The sequence below is a fragment of the Panicum virgatum genome, chromosome 6K (genome assembly GCF_016808335.1).
Source record: "Panicum virgatum strain AP13 chromosome 6K, P.virgatum_v5, whole genome shotgun sequence".
Lineage (NCBI taxonomy): Eukaryota > Viridiplantae > Streptophyta > Magnoliopsida > Poales > Poaceae > Panicum > Panicum virgatum.
Genome location: NC_053141.1, coordinates 39,067,819 through 39,086,316, shown reverse-complemented (window position 1 = coordinate 39,086,316; position 18,498 = coordinate 39,067,819). Strand labels below are relative to the sequence as shown.

General features: G+C 48.3%; 1 protein-coding gene across 1 annotated transcript; it reads right to left on the bottom strand.

The window, feature by feature from the left end:
* Positions 1-798: 798 nt before the first annotated feature.
* Positions 799-3,020, bottom strand: LOC120712559 (peroxisomal membrane protein PMP22). Its single transcript, XM_039998369.1, has 7 exons — positions 2,910-3,020; positions 2,564-2,773; positions 1,908-2,009; positions 1,687-1,762; positions 1,511-1,581; positions 1,309-1,394; positions 799-1,195 (listed from the first exon to the last, which is right to left on the bottom strand). Exons 2-7 carry the CDS (start codon positions 2,732-2,734, stop codon positions 1,132-1,134), a joined length of 570 nt encoding a protein of 189 aa, XP_039854303.1. The 5' UTR covers positions 2,735-2,773; positions 2,910-3,020; the 3' UTR covers positions 799-1,131.
* Between the last annotated feature and the right edge of the window lie 15,478 nt (positions 3,021-18,498).

The window sequence follows — 18,498 nt, the reverse complement described above, 5'->3', positions numbered from 1 at the left end:
CGCGGCCACCTCCCCTCCCCATCGCTGCCGCCGTCCTCTCCGCCCTCGCCGCGCCACTCGGGGAGGCCCATATCCGCCGCGCCCGCCCCCAGGTCTAGGGGCACCACCGCCGGAGCAGCCGCTGCCGTGCGGAGGCCGCAGATCCCGCCGCCGCTGCATCTGGCAGCAGTCGCCGCCTTGGATCCCGCCTCGCGCAAGCTTCCTGCTGCCGTGGCCGCCGGCGGGCCCCTTCCTCTGGCGCCGGCCAGGCGTGCACGCCCCCGTAGCAGCTCGCCGCCGCCGAAGCGGGCCGGGCACGCTGCCGCCGAAGTGGAAGCTCCTACGCCGGCCGAAGCACCTGCCGAGTGAGAGAGAGAGAGAGAGCTGAGGTGAGACACTGGCCGTGTTTGGAGAGACGTGAGAGAGAGCTAATGTCTGACGCGAGCACTTAGAAATATCAGAGACGCGAGAGGCATGGATACCGGGTGGTTTCTTCCACCGGTGCTAATGTCTGGTTTATAAGTACCGGATTGTGCCACTACCCGGTGCCATTGATGCATGGCCAATTTAGTACCGGCTGATGGATTTAACCGGTGCCTTTGTCAGTGCATTGGCACCGGTTTGTGCTGTGACGTGCTTTATCAGCGCTCGGAGCAGGCCAAGAGTACCGGTTATTGATGCAGCCGGTGCTGATGTCTCCCATTAGTACCGGTTCAAACAACAAGTGGTTTCTTTGGCCTGGATCTTTAGCCTGTTTTCTAGTAGTGTAGATAGACTAATTGCAATATATATCAAACGGGGCGAGACGTACAATTTACGAAATGAAAGGGGGGCAAACTAATTATATTTCAGAGAAACAAGAGTCCATATATTTTTTTTGCCTGTAAACCAACTTTGATTCTACTTAAAAATAGATACATACTACGGACGTCGTTGATAGGATGGGAAGAGCAAACAACAATTTACGAAATGAAAAGGCAGGAGACCAATGCGCGCAAACTAGTCGCAGCAAACAATATAATTCAATTCCATTGTTCCTCTCCCTCTGTAAAAGAAAATTCAGGCCTAGCCGCCCAGTTGATACACATGTTGGTTTTGCTTTCAGGCGGCAGTTCAGATCATGGCATTTATTCCGTCGATAGCTGCCTTTGTTTATGCCTTCTTAGTAGGAGTATTTGCGATGGATCTTGCTGCCTTGAGGTTTAAAAACACCGCCCTGCATGCATGTAGTTGTAGATTCAAGGGTACAGACGAAGAAAAGTTATATACTAGGCGTCAATAAGGCAAAACGGCACAACTAACAATCAACTCGGATGCTTTAGGCCTCACCAGCAGGATGCGACGAAGCTATGGAAAAGAACTCGGAGTTGGAGTGGCATGTACTCATGGTTGATCCAACTTACAATTGGCCAGAACTGCATGCAGATAGTAACCAAGAACATACGTATACATGTCACCAGAAATACAGACATGGATTATTGGATTGAAGCACCAATTTCCAAAAAAAAAAGGACGAAAATACCAAACCTACCTTCCAAGATGTCAGCTGAACAGATGCATAGTCCTTCTTCACCTTGCTCTTCACTTGTCCGAATGGTCTCCCTGGAAGTTATGAAATTAAAATTGCAGAGAATGATTAATTATTTCCCATGATAAATACTTGTTTTATGAGAATATACAATGAACTCCCCAGTGGGAACTATATACCTTCAACGACCAGACCATAATACATCATAAACATCATGTTGTTCCATGGAGATGCGGTCAGCTGTTCTACTAAGACCTGCACATGGTAGATGGGCAAAACAGAGTTACCTTGATCAGCTCAGGACTTTGGAACGAATAAAAACATATAGCACAAGGCACATGAGAAACTATGAATGATGATTCGCCCGGAAAGGCTAATGGAGGGACAGTCATTTACATGCCTTCTTGGCTGTCGTTTCTTTTCCTTTCTTGCCCTTGAAAAACCTATCCATGAGCTTGTGGAGGAAATGTCCAAACGGTCCCGCGTATGCAAATCCGTATAGCTGTTTTACATCGCCAGCAAATTAAATGAAAAATAAGAACCATACATGAGCCAATGCAGGAAATTTTGTGTGTTCCATTTGGGTTATATATGAGCATTCCAGCTTAAGCTTAATTCTCTGATGTCGAACAAGGTCTGTCATCGAGTGAAAATGGCAGTCCAGTTGGTGATCTGTGGCTGTATGCAGTAGCAGTTGCTATCAGACTATCTTTTGCAATTCGCACAGAATAGTTCTCTTTTTTCCCCCCCTGTTTGTACTGCACATCATTCATGCGGATTCGTTTGTTCTTTACTAGTCCTGAGAGTCTGTCTTTGAGGCAGCAACAAATTAAAGGAAAAAAACTCTGGGATCCCAAGTGGCAGTCATTCTGAATCTGCTGCTGGCTAGTTTGGTGGCAGGTACTATTAGCATGGTGCAAGCAACGGAACCTTAGAAAGTAATAACGTAGCGTTTGACCTGATGTGTTAGATTCAGAGGAACAGCTACTCGGTCTGATTTCGATCCTAAGCCGCCCTGAAATTAAAGGGGGGAAAACAGAGAATAGGACACCGAACCGCGATGAGGAGGAGCCTCCTGAGTTGGAGCTTGGGGACGCCGGAGATCTTCTGGGCGACGGCGTCGCTGCAGCCGGCCAGGACGCCGGAGGTGATGGCCTTGGTGCGCAGCGGGTGGGCCAGCAGTTGCCTCATGTACGCCTGCCCCGCCATCGCCACCACCTCAGACATCTCCTCTAGTCGTGGAGAGGCGATGGAAAAGCAAGTCAACTGGAGAAGGGAAGCCAAGCAAGACGAGGAACAGATGAAGAAAGAAAGATGGGTGATGGAACTTTTAAAAAGAAAGAGGGGAGGATGCTGCGAATCAGTCAGATCTTGACTAGTAGTAATCTAATGACATTCTGACCGGGCGGGAGCCGCTGCAGCTGCTGAGTGCTGCCTGCTGGGTAGGTAAACTCAGCTGCCGAGAGCGTGCTAATCAAGACCGTGCTTGTCGCACCCTGCTTTTGACAAAGGGCCGTGTTTGGTTACATTTGATGCAATTTTTTTCCATCTTTGACCACTAATTTAGAGTATTAAATGAAGTCTAATTACAAAACCACCTCCACAACCCCGTGTAAATCGCGAGACGAATCTAATGAGGCCTTTGAATGTGCGATTAGAGGATGTTACTGTAGCATCGCTGTAGCAAATCATCAATTAATTACTGCCACTAGATTCGTCTCGAAAAGTTACACACATCCCTGAAAAAATTTTGTAAATAGATTTCATTTAGTACTCCATGCATACGAGATTCCCTTTACGAAAAACGTATGCTAAAATTTTTCTCCGCAACCAAACACGGCCAAGGAATCCCAACAACAATAAGGTAGGTGGTGCTATCAGCTTGACCTGTTTTTGGCTTAAATTCTGAACGTGGAGGATGGCTCCGGGTAAGTTCTGGGGGGTGAAGCTTCTTAGACGCCAGACATAGAGTATGAACAGTATGAAAAATGAAAATGAAAGTTGGTGCCGAACTCTCCAATAATGATTAGAAAATTCAACCATTTACATTGTGGAGAGGGGGGCTATTTATACCCTTAGCCCTCGGCTAGGTTTTCCTAAATTGCCCCCTCCCAACTCATTTACAGCTCACTCTTAGCCGGCTTCGGGGTAAAATTACAAGGTGAGATGTTTACAAATCCGACCTTCTCACGTATTCGAGAGGAGTACAAATCTGACTTTCTCACATATTCACGTTTCACACACATGTCTACAACCAACGAAGGTTCCAACAACCTTCGGGGACCTCCGGGAGTTAGAGGCATGAAGGTTCCATCAACGAGCAATCAGCCGCCACCTTCGTTCCCGAAGTTGATCCCTTGACCCGAAGGTCCTGGTCTTCGAACTCGCGCTTCTGAGCAGCCCTTCGTCACCTTCAGCCGGACGAAGGCGATATCCTTCGTCGCCGAAGGTTTTGGTGTTTGCGCTTGCGCTTCTGGGCAGGCATTCGTCACCTTCGGCCTACAGAAGTTGATATCCTTCGCACCGAAGGTCATGGTCTTTGAGCTTGCGCTTCTTGGTGTTCATCCGATACCTTCGGGTATGCTTGGCTTCATCTCGTTGGGGCCCTGCGAACAGGTTAGGGAGTATTTCCGAGGATGAGGGCTTGACCCGAAGGTCCAATCTCCAACAATAGCCCCTCGAGGGCGAGGTCCGAAACCGACGGTCCGAACCCGCGTTGAAGAAGAGGATTGCAAGTAACCTTCGGGAAGCTCCCGAGGAAAAATGTCTCCCGAACCGTCGGCTGCAATGGTCATTTTTGGTGGTTTACGTGTCGGGCTCCTATTGCGCCGCTTGGGCGGCCGACTCCTCGATTTTACCGTTGGTACGGTTTCTTTCCCTCGCCTATATAAGCGGAGGGGGAGGGGGGTAAATTCTGTGCCCCCTTGAGCTTTGCTTACCTTCGGCGCTTTCCACTGTAAAGCATTTCTTTCGAAGTTTCCATTTTCGTGCGTGGTCAAGTTGGTCATTTTCCTCGGTGTAAGTGGTTTTGCGGTTTATGGCTCGTATTAAGCAAACAGCAAGGTTGATCGAAGGTTCGCTTGAACCCTTTTTCCTAATTTGCCTTTCTTTGTTTTTGTGTAGATATGGCATTCATTAAGAGGGTGGTTCTTCGTGCAGACTCTGGTCTAGCTCCCGAAGGAGAGGCGGGTGGTTCGCAGCCTTCTCAGCAGCAACAGTCCAGCGAGAGCCTTTCGGCGGTGTCCGCGGACGTGTCGCAATTAATGGCTCCGGAGAAACGTAAGACTTTACTTTTCGAGCCATCTGCCGTTTCTCAGAGCACGATAGACTTCTATGTTTTGAAGAGCTATTTCGCCGAGGGGGTTTGTCGCCCTCCAGGGGCAGAATTGATTCCTGTACCGGAGACCGGCGAGGTTGTGGTCTTTAAGGACTTTTTTACAGCGGGGCTTAGGCTTCCGATGGATCCAATTGTGCCGAAGCTTTTGGAGCCGTTTAACGTGAAGCTCCACCACTTTACCCCGAACGGGATTGTTGCATTGGCCAAGTTTCTGTGGGTGGTGCGGACCTTCGGAGGAGAAGTGTCCGTGGATGCTTTTTGTAGGATTTTTCAGCTGCACTGCCAGCCTCGTAAGGTCTATGTAGATGATGATGCCGAGCTTAGTGAGGTTCAGAATGGTTGCTGCACCTTCGTTCCTCGCAAGCCGAACAAAAGGACCGGCCTGGAGAAGGTTATGCTTTCGACGGCTTACAAGAACAAGTGGGAAGGGAACTGGTTGGGATACTGGTTTTACGCGAAGATTGGCTTCCCTGATCCCGAAGGTTCTGTCGAGGAGAAGTATCTGCTGGCTTCGGACATTGAGATGTTCGATCATGTCTATCAGCCTGCCTTCAGCAAGTGTGGGCCGGGTTTCAAATCGTGTCTGGAAGCCTTCTTGATGGCTTGCCAAGTTTGTGGTGGCAGGGATGTTGTAGAGGAATTTCTGGTTGTGAAGGTTTGGCCTTTGGCTGCTGGCTGGTCTCCGGCGAGGTTCGAGCGCAAGCGCTTTGCTGGTTTGAAGTATGATGTGACTTCTCCGGTTTTTGGGCTTCGGAGGCCCGAGGGTTCCTGTGACGAAGTTATTATTGGTGAACTGGAGCGGCAGGCTGCTGAGATATTGGGTCCATGGAACAAAAAGGAGTATCATTCTTTGGTGGAGGTGTGCGGGGGTAACCTTCGTTTGAACCGGTGTTTGGCGGAGATGGGCGTGGCCTACAAGGCTCGGTCGATCCGGCAAACGCCGTTCCAAGAATGACTCCGCCGGGGAACGTTGGTTCGGAGGCTCCTGGGTCGAAATACAGAGGCAAGGCTAAGGTGGAGGAGGCAGGGAGCTCCGGGTTTGCTAGCACGCGAGGTCGCGGCCGCGGTCGGAAACCTCCGAGCACGACGGTATCTGTTGCGAGGGCTGAGAGCGCTAAGAGGAAGGCGCAAGATGAGGAGATTTCTTCGGGCGATAGCAGTACGCCCTCATTCATGGAAGAGCTCATGGGGACGGTAGGCGGGGAGATTGTAGTTCCCAAAGGGAGGCTTTTTAGATCCCGTTATGATCTTAGCGATGAGTACGGGACCATGCTTTCCGGTTCCGGCCGTCGGGTTGAGGTTGCGAAAGTGTTGATTAGCCTTCATTGTTCATCCGAAGGTACGACGAAGCGCCGGAGGATTCAAAGCCTCGTGAAGACTGGGGCGAAGCCTGCGGATATCCCGAAGGCACCCGTGCCGAGGGTTACCGACTCGACGGCTGATGCCCCGAAAGGTCCGGCTCAGGCGCCAACCGCTGCACAGCCTGTTCTTGCGGTGAACATTGAAGCGGGGGGAAATCTTGGTTGGTGAGACGTTGATGGCACTCAGAGGTGGGGAGATTCCCGGTGGTTCTTCTGCTCCACCTTCGGACAAAGTGGTGGAGTCGTTGGGGGGACTGAATCTTGACGAAGCCGGTAAGCTTCGCTTCTTTGTTTTTGTGAACACTTTGTTTTGAGACCTTATAAAATTCCTCTTTTATTTCCTTCGCAGCTGTCTCTGCATCGATGAGGCAACTTTTAACTCTGATGCATGGGCCTGGGACGACTGGGATTCTTCCTCCTGATAGGGGTATTTTGGCGTCTGATTACGTTTAGCCTTCCTTCGCTTTTTGTTTCTCCCGAAGGTGATTTTGTTTTTGATTCAGAGTTTAATGCAGCCCTGGCAGAGGCGTCTACCTCCGACGTTGCCTTCATTGTTGCTGAGTTGAGCGAGAAGCTTGGCCACGCCAGCCGTACTTTGATGCAGAAGGCCAAGGAGGACGCGGACCTTCGGGTGGCGAGTGCCACCTAGAGACTGGGTCTAGCTGACAAGCTACGGCGGGCTGAGGCGGAAATTCTCGTTTTGAAGGACGAGAACCAGCAGTTGAAGGCCAAGTGTTCGAGGCTGGAGTCTGCTGCTTCGGATAACGAGAAGGTTCTAGAGAGCCTTCGGAGGACCGTTGAGGGGGATGCGAATGAGAAGGCTGCCCTCAAGGGTAGGATCACCGAGCTGGAGAGGGTTCAGGCTAAAATGATTGAACTCGAGCAAGTCTTCACCGAGGTCGCCAGACGAGCCGATGGAGTGTACCAAAAGTACAAGAAGGCTCTTGCTGCCCTTGGAGCGGAGCCTTTGCCCTTGCCTGAGCCGGCCGAGGGTCCCCAAGTTTTCTTTCAGCTTTTGGACTGGTTGCTGTCGGAGTTCGAGGGCCTCGGTGAGGTTATGAGCGTTGCAAATGACAACGCGGCCTCTGTTTCCTTCGAGGGGCTTGTTGGAAATCTTCTTCGCGCCGGCGCAGTTGATCTTGCCCGATTGGATGGTTTTCAGTATGTACCCTACGAAGGCTTGGCAGTGGAGGTGGCAAGAATTCAAGAGGTGAAGGCTTCGTTTTTTGAGCAGTTCTGGGAACCTTCTGGCAAGGTTGCCGTTCGTACTCTGGCGGCCGCAGCTGCTAAGGTAGGGCTGGTTCCAGCAACCTTTCATTTTTCTTTTGTTTGTTTTTGATTGGTTTCGTCTATTTGGTGCAGGGGCGACTCCTGATCAGCCTTCGGAGGACAATCGAATGTCCGAGGATCGGAGGTCTCCTTCGGGGAATGACGCCGGTGGTTCGTCGGGGGCTCAGGTCTAGAGATTAGTTTGTAGTTTACTTTGGTAGTTTTCTGGCACTTTGGTCTGTAAATATTGCCATGGTGCAGGATGTGAACAACGCTATGGTATTGATGAGCTGGGAGGCTTTTAGCCTTGCTCGTCCTGGATGCAGCGTTGCGGAATATTTAAGCTGGTCTGGTAGAAATTCATTGTAACATGTTTTGCTCCTTTGCCTGAATGTGACCTTCGTGATTGCCTTTGTAGTGGCTTCTTATTGTGTACCCTTCGGGTTTCCTTTATGTTTGCATCCTTCGAGGTGTTGTGTTTTGTGCATCCTTCGTGGTGCTTTGTTATGTGCATCCTTCGAGGTGCTATGTTTTGTGCATCCTTCGAGGTGCTTTGTTATGTGCATCCTTCGAGGTGCTATATTTTGTGCATCCTTCAAGGTGCTTTGTTATGTGCATCCTTTGAGGTGCTTTGTTATGTGCATCCTTCGAGGTGCTTTTGTTATGTGCATCCTTCGAGGTGATTTGGTATGTCCATCCTTCGAGGTGCTTTGTTTGTTCTGTCGTGGTGCTCTGGAGAAAAATGTCTCCCCCCTTTCCTTCGTTTTTTCTTCGGGAAGGATCTTTTCAGAGGTTGCTTTCTACGAGGGAAGGCTCCTTTAGAATATCTCCGCCTTTGTTAGGTTGTTGGACTTTTCTTTCGGGAGGTAATTTGCTGTTGTCCGAGGCGACGCTCGTTAGGGTTGTTCTTGAAAAAACGTCTCCCCCCCTTCCTAACGAGTTGTTGCTCGGAGGCATTTTAAGAAAAGTAAGTTTTTGGTATCCCGATAGACGATTTGTTTGCTAACGAGGCAACACGCGAAAGCTTTTTATTTTTTGAAAAAAAACATCTCCCCCCTTTCTTGCGCGCTGTTGCCTTCGAAGGGCTTTGTTCTTTTCGTCGCTGGGTAAATTGAATGATGTTTGCCGAGGATTCGGATGGAAAAAAAAAACATTTTCCCCATTTCTGGCTTCCATCCTTCGATACTTCCTTGGTTATTTTGGGTTCGGGCCTTTTGAAAGGTCGAAGCCCCTTGGCGTTCTTTTTGCACTTATTGTTCCTATTGTGCCGAAGGTTTTTTGGTTCGGACCTTTTGAAGGTTGAAGCCCCTTGGCGTTTTGTTTGCACTTATTGTGCCTTTTTTCCGTAGGTTTTTTGGTTCGGACCTTTTTAAGGTCGAAGTCCCTTGGCGTTCTTTTTACACTTATTGTGCCTATTGTGCCGAAGGTTTTTTGGTTCGGACCTTTAAAAAGGTCGAAGCCCCTTGGCGTTCTTTTTGCACTTATTGTGCCTATTGTGCCGAAGGTTTTTTGGTTCGGACCTTTAGAAGGTCGAAGCCCCTTGGCGTTCTTTTTGCACTTATTGTGCCTATTGTGCCGAAGGTTTTTTTGGTTCGGACCTTTAGAAGGTCGAAGCCCCTTGGCGTTCTTTTTGCACTTATTGTGCCTATTGTGCCAAAGGTTTTTTGGTTCGGGCCTTTAAAGGGTCGAAGCCCCTTGGCGTTCTTTTTGCACTTATTGTGCCTATTGTGCCGAAGGTTTTTTGGCTCGGACCTTTAGAAGGTCGAAGCCCCTTGGCGTTCTTTTTGCACTTATTGTGCCTATTGTGCCGAAGGTTTTTTGGTTCGGACCTTTAAAAGGTCAAAGCCCCTTGGCATTTTGTTTGCACTTATTGTGCCTTTTTTCCGTAGGTTTATTGGTTCGGACCTTTAAAAGGTCGAAGCCCCTTGGCGTTTGGATAAGTATGCAAAGTTTGTGGATTCTGCATACTTTGCTAACTTACTTTTTTGTGCGGCATGTACGTGCTTGCCGAAGCTAGCCACTTGGGCTGCTTAGGCGAAGGTGACACTTTGTTTGGGGAAATTCATTGCATTGAAATTGTTTACAATGGGTCCGCCTCGTCAAAAACCTCACCTCTTGTGTGGAGTTTCCCCTTGTGAGGAAAAGAGTACGGCCCGTTTGCAATGTAAAAAAGAATTGAAAATAAATTCGAAGGTCCGCAATCGCTTATAGCTTCGCGATGTGTCCTTTTTACAAGTTTATATGTAGTACTTTTTGAGGCTGTCCGCGTTCCAAGGATGCTGCAGCTCGTTGCCTTCAGCGTCGGACAGGTGATATGACCCTGGCCTGTTGCTCTTGATTACTAGGAATGGCCCTTCCCACTTTGGTTGAAGTTTGCCGGAGGTTTCGGCATTTGGCTTCCTTTTTAGGACCTAGTCTCCGACTGCGATGCCCTTTTTCACGATTTTCTTGTCTCTCCACTTCGTGGTTTCTTGTTGATACTTTTCTAGATTTTCCGAAGCTTGTAGGATGTCTAGCTCTATGAGGTCTTTGTCATCCGAGGGCGTGCCCTCGACTTGGTGGGTCACCCTTAGGCTTCGATTTTTGAGCTCTTTTGGTGTCATTGCTTCGGCACCATATAGTAGCCTGAATGGGGTGAACTTGGTGGTTCTTGATTCTGAGGTGTTGTGTGACCAGATGACCTTCGGGAGTTCATCTACCCATTTGCCCTTTTTCTGATCAAACAGGCACTTTTTGATGCTGCTGAATACGATGCCATTTGCCCTTTCGATGGCCCCGTTGGATTGTGGGTGGTACACCGAGGCAAAGATTACCTTCGTGCCCAAACTGTAACAAAATTCTCTGAAGAGCTGTGAATCAAATTGTTTTCCGTTATCGACGGTGATCTCCCTTGGGACCCCGAATCTGCAGACGATGTTCTGCCAAAAGAATTTTCTGATTGTTTTCCGTTATCGACGGTGATTGTTTCAATAGAATTCCACTTTGTAAAGTACTCAACAGCAACTGCAGCGTACTTGTAATTGCCCTGAGCTGTGGGTAGGGGTCCCACTAGATCAATTCCCCATCTTTGAAGAGGCCAGGTCGGGGGTATCAGCTGAGTTGGCTCCGAAGGATTTGAGGAACTCGGGCCCATCATTTGGCATGCTTGGCATGTTTCCACTATGTGCTGAGCGTCCTTCAGCGCTGTTGGCCAGAAGAATCCTTGCCTGAAGGCTTTGGAGACAAGTTGTCTGAAGCCAATGTGGGATCCGCAAAACCCGGAGTGGATTTCCTTGAGGAGCTCGATTCCTTCGGTTATCGAGATGCACTTTAACCATGGGCTGGTTACACCTGACTTGAACAACTCTCCCTCGGAGATAACATAGCCCCTCGCTCTTTGGAACATTTTCTTCTCCTCTTTCTCATTTGACAGCTCGATGTTTCCCCGAAGGTACTTCATTATAGGTGTTCTCCAATCTTCGGCTGAGATGACTGAGACTTGTTTTTCTTTCTTCGGCTTGACCGAAGGTTCTGTGATTTCTTTGAAAAATACATCCGATGGTAATTGCTCCTTTCTTGATGCTGCCTTTGCCAGTTTGTCGGCTTCGTCGTTCATGTGCCTCGGGATGTGAACGATGTCGAAGCCCTTGAAATACTTCTCCATGGATCTGACGGCATCAAGGTACTCGATAAGCTCTGGTTTTCTTGCCTCCGAGTCCTTTTCGACGTGGTCTCTGATGACCTTCGAGTCTGTTTTGACTATGAAGTTTTGATGGCCAAGGGCTTTCATTTTGCGAAGGCCCAGGAGCAAGGCTTCGTGCTCTGTGGTGTTGTTGGTAGATGATTCTAGGTTGCCGAAGGTTAGTCGTGCAGCGTATCTTGTTTTTGCTCCAGAAGGAGACTCTATGATTGCAGCAATGCCCGCTCCGTCGTTGCACCAGGCCCCATCACAGTGCACGATCCAGGTTTCAGTCGAAGGTTCCTCCTTGAAGGTTGGGGATGTCCAATCGGCAATGAAATCTGCTAGTACTTGTGATTTGATGGCTATTCTTCTTTCGAAGTCTATGTAGAACTCCGAGAGTTCCGAAGCCCATTTTGCAATTCTGACTGAGGCCTCTTTGTTGCTGAACAAGTCATGCAAGGGTTGATCTGTGACCATGATTATTTTGTGAGCTTCGAAATAGTGTCGTAGCTTCCGGGCAGACATGATCACTGCGTATGCAATTTTTTCTAGCTCTGAGTATAGGAGCTTGGAGCCTGCAAGAGCTTCAGATACGAAGTAGACGGGTAGTTGCTGCTTCTTTCCTTCAACTTCTCTCTTGAGGACGAGCGCTGCACTGACAGCGGAGTAGGATGCCGCGATGTACAGTAGCAGCACGTCCTTCGGGTCAGGTGAGGTCATTTTGACCATGTTCTGGAAATGGTTTTTGAATTCTTGAAGGGCTTTGCTTTGTTCGAGGCCCCACTCAAATTTGTTTGCGTTGCGAAGGACCTTGAAGAATGGTAAGCTTCGGTCTGCAAAGCGGGGGATGAATCTGTTTAGGGCTGCAATCCGCCCTGTGAGTTTTTGTACGTCCCTGATGGACTTTGGCTCCTCCATGTTCCAAAGAGCTTTTACTTTGTCGGGGTTAGCTTCGATGCCTTTGGTGGACACTAGTCATCCTAGCACCTCTCCTTTGTGAACTCCGAAGATGCACTTATTGGGGTTCAAGGACAGTCCTGCTTTTCTTAAGCTTGCGAATGTTTCGGCCAGATCTGCCACATGGTTGCTTCTTATTGAACTAGTTACAACGATGTCATCAACATAAACCAGGACATTCCTTCTAAGTTGGTGTTCTAAGACCACGGAGGACATTCTTGAAAAAGACTGTCCTGCATTCTTTAATCCTTCGGGCATCCTCACGAAGCAGTACGTGCCAAATGGTGTTCTGAAGCTTGTTTTCTCTTCATCTTCCTTTTTCATCCATATCTGATGGTATCCGGAGAAGCAATCCAGCAGAGACATGAGTTGACTGCTTGCTGCGTCATCAATGACTCTGTAGATTCTTGGCAGCGGGAAGTCATCCTTCGGGCAGGCTTTATTTAGGTCAGTGAAATCGATGCACATGCGCCATTTGCCATTTTTCTTTTTGACCGGCACGGTGTTTGCCAGCCATGTTGGGTACTTGACTTCTCTAATGACATTTGCAACTAGCAGTCTCTGGACCTCGGCCTTGACTGCTGCGACCATTTCATCTGCCATTTTGCGAAGCTTATGCTTCTTCGGCTTGATGTTAGGGTTGATGTCCAGGCGATGCTCAATGATGTCTCTGCTGACTCCCCGAAGGTCGCTGTCGGACCATGCAAAAACATCTTGATTCTTGCGGAGGAACTCGAGAAGTTCTTTCTCCTGTTCGAGCTCTAGGTTTGCATTGATAGTCACCATTTTATCGGGGAGATGTACATCGAGGGGGACCTTCTTGACTTCACAATCTTCTTCGAAGGTTGCTTTCTCGCTGTCCCTTTGCTGCTCTTTGAAGGTAACGGGCTTGGCTTCAGTCCGAAGATTTTGGACATTTTTCTGTCCTGGGGTGTATCCCCGCTCAATGTCCCGCGCAAGTTGCTGGTCCCCGCGGACGGTGAGGACCCCTGCGGGAGCTGGCATTTTCATGCACAAGTATAGTTGATGGACGGTAGCTTCGAACTTGTTGACTGTCCCTCTTCCTAAGATTGCGCGGTATGGGTAGGGCATTTCTACCACATCAAAGGTGATGTGCTCTGTTCTTGCGTTGGCCGTGTCTCCGAACGACACGGGGAGTGACAGTTTGCCGATTGCGTTCACTCTCTTTCCTCCGAATCCCATCAAAGGGATATCCGAAGGCTGAAGCAGGCTTCGGTCGATACCCATCTTATCGAAGGTGTCGGAAAAGATGATGTCTGTAGAACTGCCAGTGTCAACTAGTATCTTGCCGATCCTCCAGCCCTGAATGTTTGCCTCGATGATAAGAGCATCTGTGTGTGGGTAGCTAATGAGGTTGACATCATCTTCGGAGAAGGTGATCGGAGAGTGTGACCACTAGGTTCTCTTGGTTGGACCTTCGGAGACGATGCAATGGACCTGTCTGAAGTAGTCTCTGCGCTGTCTCTTGTTTTCGAAGTCCAGTGTGCAACCTCCGGAGATGGGCATGATCATCCCGAAGGAAGGTAGTGCCGCAGGTTGGCTTTTTGTGGTTTGGTTTTCTTGTTTCGGTTGGTTGGCTGGGAATGGTGGTAGTTGCTCTAGGGTTTGTTGAGCTTGGGTGGTGGGTTAACTGGGTTGCGTCTGAGGGTTTGGCTGCGGCTGCCAGTTGTGGTAGTTGTAGTTGAACATGGGTGGGCGGTATGCTTGTGTAAATGTTGGGGGTGGAACGAACGAAGGTTGTGTGTACTGTATTTGTTGATGAGCTTGTGGACTCTGAGGCCATGTAGTGTGCCCAACTAGCTTGGCTTTTTTCTCGGACTCCATTCTGTCAAGGGTTTTCTTCTTCTCCGGGCACTGGTTTGTTCTATGGTCGGAGTCAGACCCATGGAAGTGACAGAAGAATTTTTTGGGGTCACGCGGAGGTCCACGACCTCGGCCCCTCCCTCTGCCGCGGCCTCTGCCTCGTGCCCTGGATGAAGGTTGCTTGTCGCTTGAGCGTTGGGGTTCCGACTCTGGCGGTGTTATGAAGGGATCGAAGGTTATCTGATCCTCATCTTCGTGCGAAGTTTCCAGAGGTAAGATGAGCTGGTGATCTGGCTGCTTCTCTTGCTGCCATATTTGCTGGTTGTATTTTTCAGCCTGACGCATGATTCTTCTTTGCTCGACCCTTCTGCGGTGGTCGGCGTCTGACTTCGCGTACTTTTCTGCTTCTGAATAAAGCTCCTCTAGAGTCCTCGGAGGCTCTCTTATGAGGTGGCAAGCAAGCTGACCAGGCAGGAGACCCTCGATGCATTTCTCTATCGCATCTTTCTCTGGTAAGTTTGGAATTTGAGCCTTCTTTTGGATGAACCTCCGGAAGTAGTCATAGAGAGGCTCGCGGTCATGCTGGGGGCATTTGAAATCTTTGACAGTGTTGGTAGTGAGCCTTCTGAAGCCCTGGAAGTCCTGGAGGAGCCTTCCTTTCAGCTAATACCAGTTGTTGATTGATTGCGGAGGCAAGTACGAATACCAGTTAGCCACAGAACCTTCGCAGGCCATGACGAAGGACTTGGCCATGGTGGAGTCATCACCTCCGGCCGAAGCAATGGTTGCTTCATAGGCCATGAGGAACTGAGTTGGATCTGTTGTAGCATTGTACTTGGGGAGCTGTGTAGGCTTGTAGCCAAGCGGCCATGAAGTTCACTGCAGAGCTACTGAAAGTGGCGAGGTCGGGTCAAATGGGAGGTTGACCGGCGGTGGCCTTTGGTTTTCATTGTGAGCGAAGGCTGTCTGGAGAATGACGCGATTTTCCTGATGGGAGGAACCTTCGGGCATTTCTTAGTATGCCCTCTGCAAGCTCTCAACTTCTGCCTCCATCTCTGCTAGCCTGCGCCTAGCCTCAGCCAGCTTGTTTGCTTGGTCCAGTGCCCTCTTTTTGGTGGCAAGCTGAGCTTCGATGTTCTTTTTCTTCATTTCAAGGACTTTGAGCTTGAGTGCTGCTTCTGTGAGTTGATGAGCTTCGGTGTTTTCAGTGTTATCAATCAAGTCTCCATGAAGAGCAGCTTCGTTGGTGATGTCTTCCATTTGTGGGTTGGCTCCTTCGTGCTGCGGTTGAGGGCCATCGAGGATGCGGCCAGGCTCAGTGGAAGTGCTTGTGGTGCCGACGGTGGCTTTCTTCTTCGCTGGGGCCATCGTGGGTTGTCTTTCGTGCTGGAACGGTGGGCGCCGCTATTGGGATCTTAGCTTCTTAGATGCCCAGACAGGGAGCATGAACAGTATGAAAAATGACAATGAAAGTTGGTGCCAAACTCTCCAATAATGATTATAAAATTCAACCCTTTACACTGTTGAGAGGGGGGCTATTTATACCTTTAGCTCTCGGCTAGGTTTTCCTAAATTGCCCCCTCCCAACTCATTTACAGCTCACTCTTAGCCGGCTTCGGGGTAAAATTACAAGGTGAGAGGTTTACAAATCCGAACTTCTCACGTATTCGAGAGGTGTACAAATCTGACCTTCTCACATATTCACGTTTCACACACATGTCTACAACCGACGAAGGTTCCAACAACCTTCGGGGACCTCCGGGAGTCAGAGGCATGAAGGTTCCATCAACGAGCAATCAGCCGACACCTTCGTTCCCGAAGTTGATCCCTTGACCCGAAGGTCCTGGTCTTCAAACTCGCGCTTCTGAGCAGCCCTTCGTGACCTTCGGCCGGACGAAGGCGATATCCTTCGTCGCCGAAGGTTTTGGTGTTTGCGCTTGCGCTTCTGGGCAGGCATCCGTCACCTTCGGCCTACATAAGTTGATATCCTTCGCACCGAAGGTCATGGTCTTTGAGCTTGCGCTTCTTGGTGTTCATCCGATACCTTCGGGTATGCTTGGCTTCATCTCGTTGGGGCCCTGCGAACAGGTTAGGGAGCATTTCCGAGGATGAGGGCTTGACCCGAAGGTCCAATCCCCAACAAAGTTGTATTTGCAGCTTGACAAGATAACCCTCAGGTTGACAAGGTTGTGTTACACTTCTGATGCAATGTTGGATCTGCAATTAGGTAGGTTGCTTCCCGCATGGTTTCAGCGTTTAGTTTTTGGGGGCCTCTGTCAAGGAAATGAATTGAAAATGGCAGTGGGTAGTCTTGGATGGTTACAAGGCCAGTTTTAGAACTAGATAATCGAGCCAAAGGAGTGTCATGGTGATAACACTTTTCTCACATCTTGTTTGTTTTTCACATTTTTATTTTTGAATAAACCATCAGATACAAGAATAAATTTGGGGGAGATCTCTTAGAGTCTCCACGCACATATGCTCGAGAGCACCCACAACATGTGCACAATACCAAACCAGCACGCAAAAGGACAAGACGAACAAGTGCTAGCGTATGTTGGCAGAACCTCAGGTTTAGCCAAACCAACACTAACCCCGTTCATTCTCCATCGCGACAGTTTGTGCATTACCTCTCAGTCTACCCGATCCATGAGTTTAAATGGAAGCCATTGTTAATCACCAAAATTAAACTCAAGATTATCCTCTGGTAATGTGCTTCATATGGTTGGCTTGCATCTATTTTATTCTTTGCTAAGCCTGAACTTGTGCATATTATGGGGAAGCTATAATTAAATTGTTGAAAAGTGAGATATGGTTTGATGTAGAGATCGTTACTTTCTTTGTTTATATGTCTAGTAATTTTTTGTTTCAAAGGGAAACCTCCTTATTTTGTGAGTGAGATGTCTTTCATATTTGCTTGATCAAGATCACAAATACTTCACAAGCTAAACTTCTACACTGGAAGTTAGCTATTCCATTCCATCTATTCATAAAATAAAACTCCATGTCTGATGATCTCTCTCCAGTACTCCTGCAAAAGAGACATGAGCTATAAAAAAAGAACAATAAGGACCCATGAAGGTCCAAATGTTCAAAAAATTATGTAATCATGTCCTCATGTCCCCCAAATAAAGGAGAGAGATTCATAAAAGGAGTCTTTTATTTTGATCATCCACCTTCCACACATGTGCACAGTCTTGATCAGCTTGTATAATATGTCATCTCCATGAATCCAATGTTTGATTTTGCAATACATGTGAAACAAATGCATTCTTCCAATTCTCCTACCATGAGCTCCACATAAACTATTCTTAGAATTAGGATGAAAAGAGGCAATGCTTTGGTGAGGATGTATACATACTGAGTGACATGAGAGATCCTACGAAGAAGTAAAGCTATGGCTGGTATTTTCAAAAATCTTTTCAAATCACCCAGTCATATAGCAGAAAAGTGGAGGAGACAAAAGTCAGCGCCATTCCACTCTTTAACTTCCCGACCACCATGGTAGACACATCAAAATTCACAGGTAGAGGTGAAGCCAATAATTTGTATGCAGATGTCATACTAAAAGGAAGTGAGGTCCGCCTTAGTCTTAGCCTTCACTCGAGGACGAGCAAAGAACTAAGTGTGGGAACGTTTGTTGACACTCTATTTTGACCTATTTTGAGCATCAAATTTAGCCCAAAATCTTGAGAATTAAAATCTCATGCTTGCATATTTATCCAAAATAATGCCAAATTCAGATGTCTCTTGGAAAATATTGCTATATTGAAATTTAAGCATAAATGTAGGTAAAACACGCTTCAGGATCCAAAGCTACAAAACCCGACCGATCGGAACAAGCTGTTTAGCCTCTCAGAGGGCCCACAATTGGGCCACTGTTGACGGCTCCTATAAGTGTCAGAACACATGGTGTCAACTTGTAGCGAAAATGGCCTCTCATGCCATATTTCAATATAATGTTTTGGTGATTGATATAGACAACACAACACTTGGACTAATATGATTGTTAAGATGATCATTCTCAGTCTTTTAGGTTCAAGTGATGACAAAGAGAAGATAGGCGTAGCTAGGCCCGAAGGGCCGCACCTACGGTGGTTCCAAAGGACAAGAATTGAAGAGACCGTGAAGAAATCCAAGTCGAAAAGATCAAAATGAAGACAATTTGCTATCACCGGTTAAACCGATGATGAGAAAATTGCACTCATCGGTGCAATGAACTTAAAGGCCGAAGGAGCAGCAGGAGTTTTACAGGCACCGGTTAAACCGGCGATCAAGGCAAACTGAACGTCGGTGTAGTTGTCCAGAGAGTTGGTTTTCGGGAACTCTGGGACAGTTACATGCACCGGTTAAACCGGCGATGAAGATACATTCACCGGTTGATTACGTCAGTTGATTAAGGTTGCCGTTGAAGTATAACGGCTAGTTGGAAAAAGGTGCTCACCGGTTAAACCGGTGATGACACAAAGTGGATCATCGGTTTAACCGGTGATAGCGCTTTTTGTCAGCCACTTTTCCAACGGCTCTTTTGGGGTGTGTGGGCTATATATACCCCCAAGGCCGGTTGCTGCATATGGTTGGA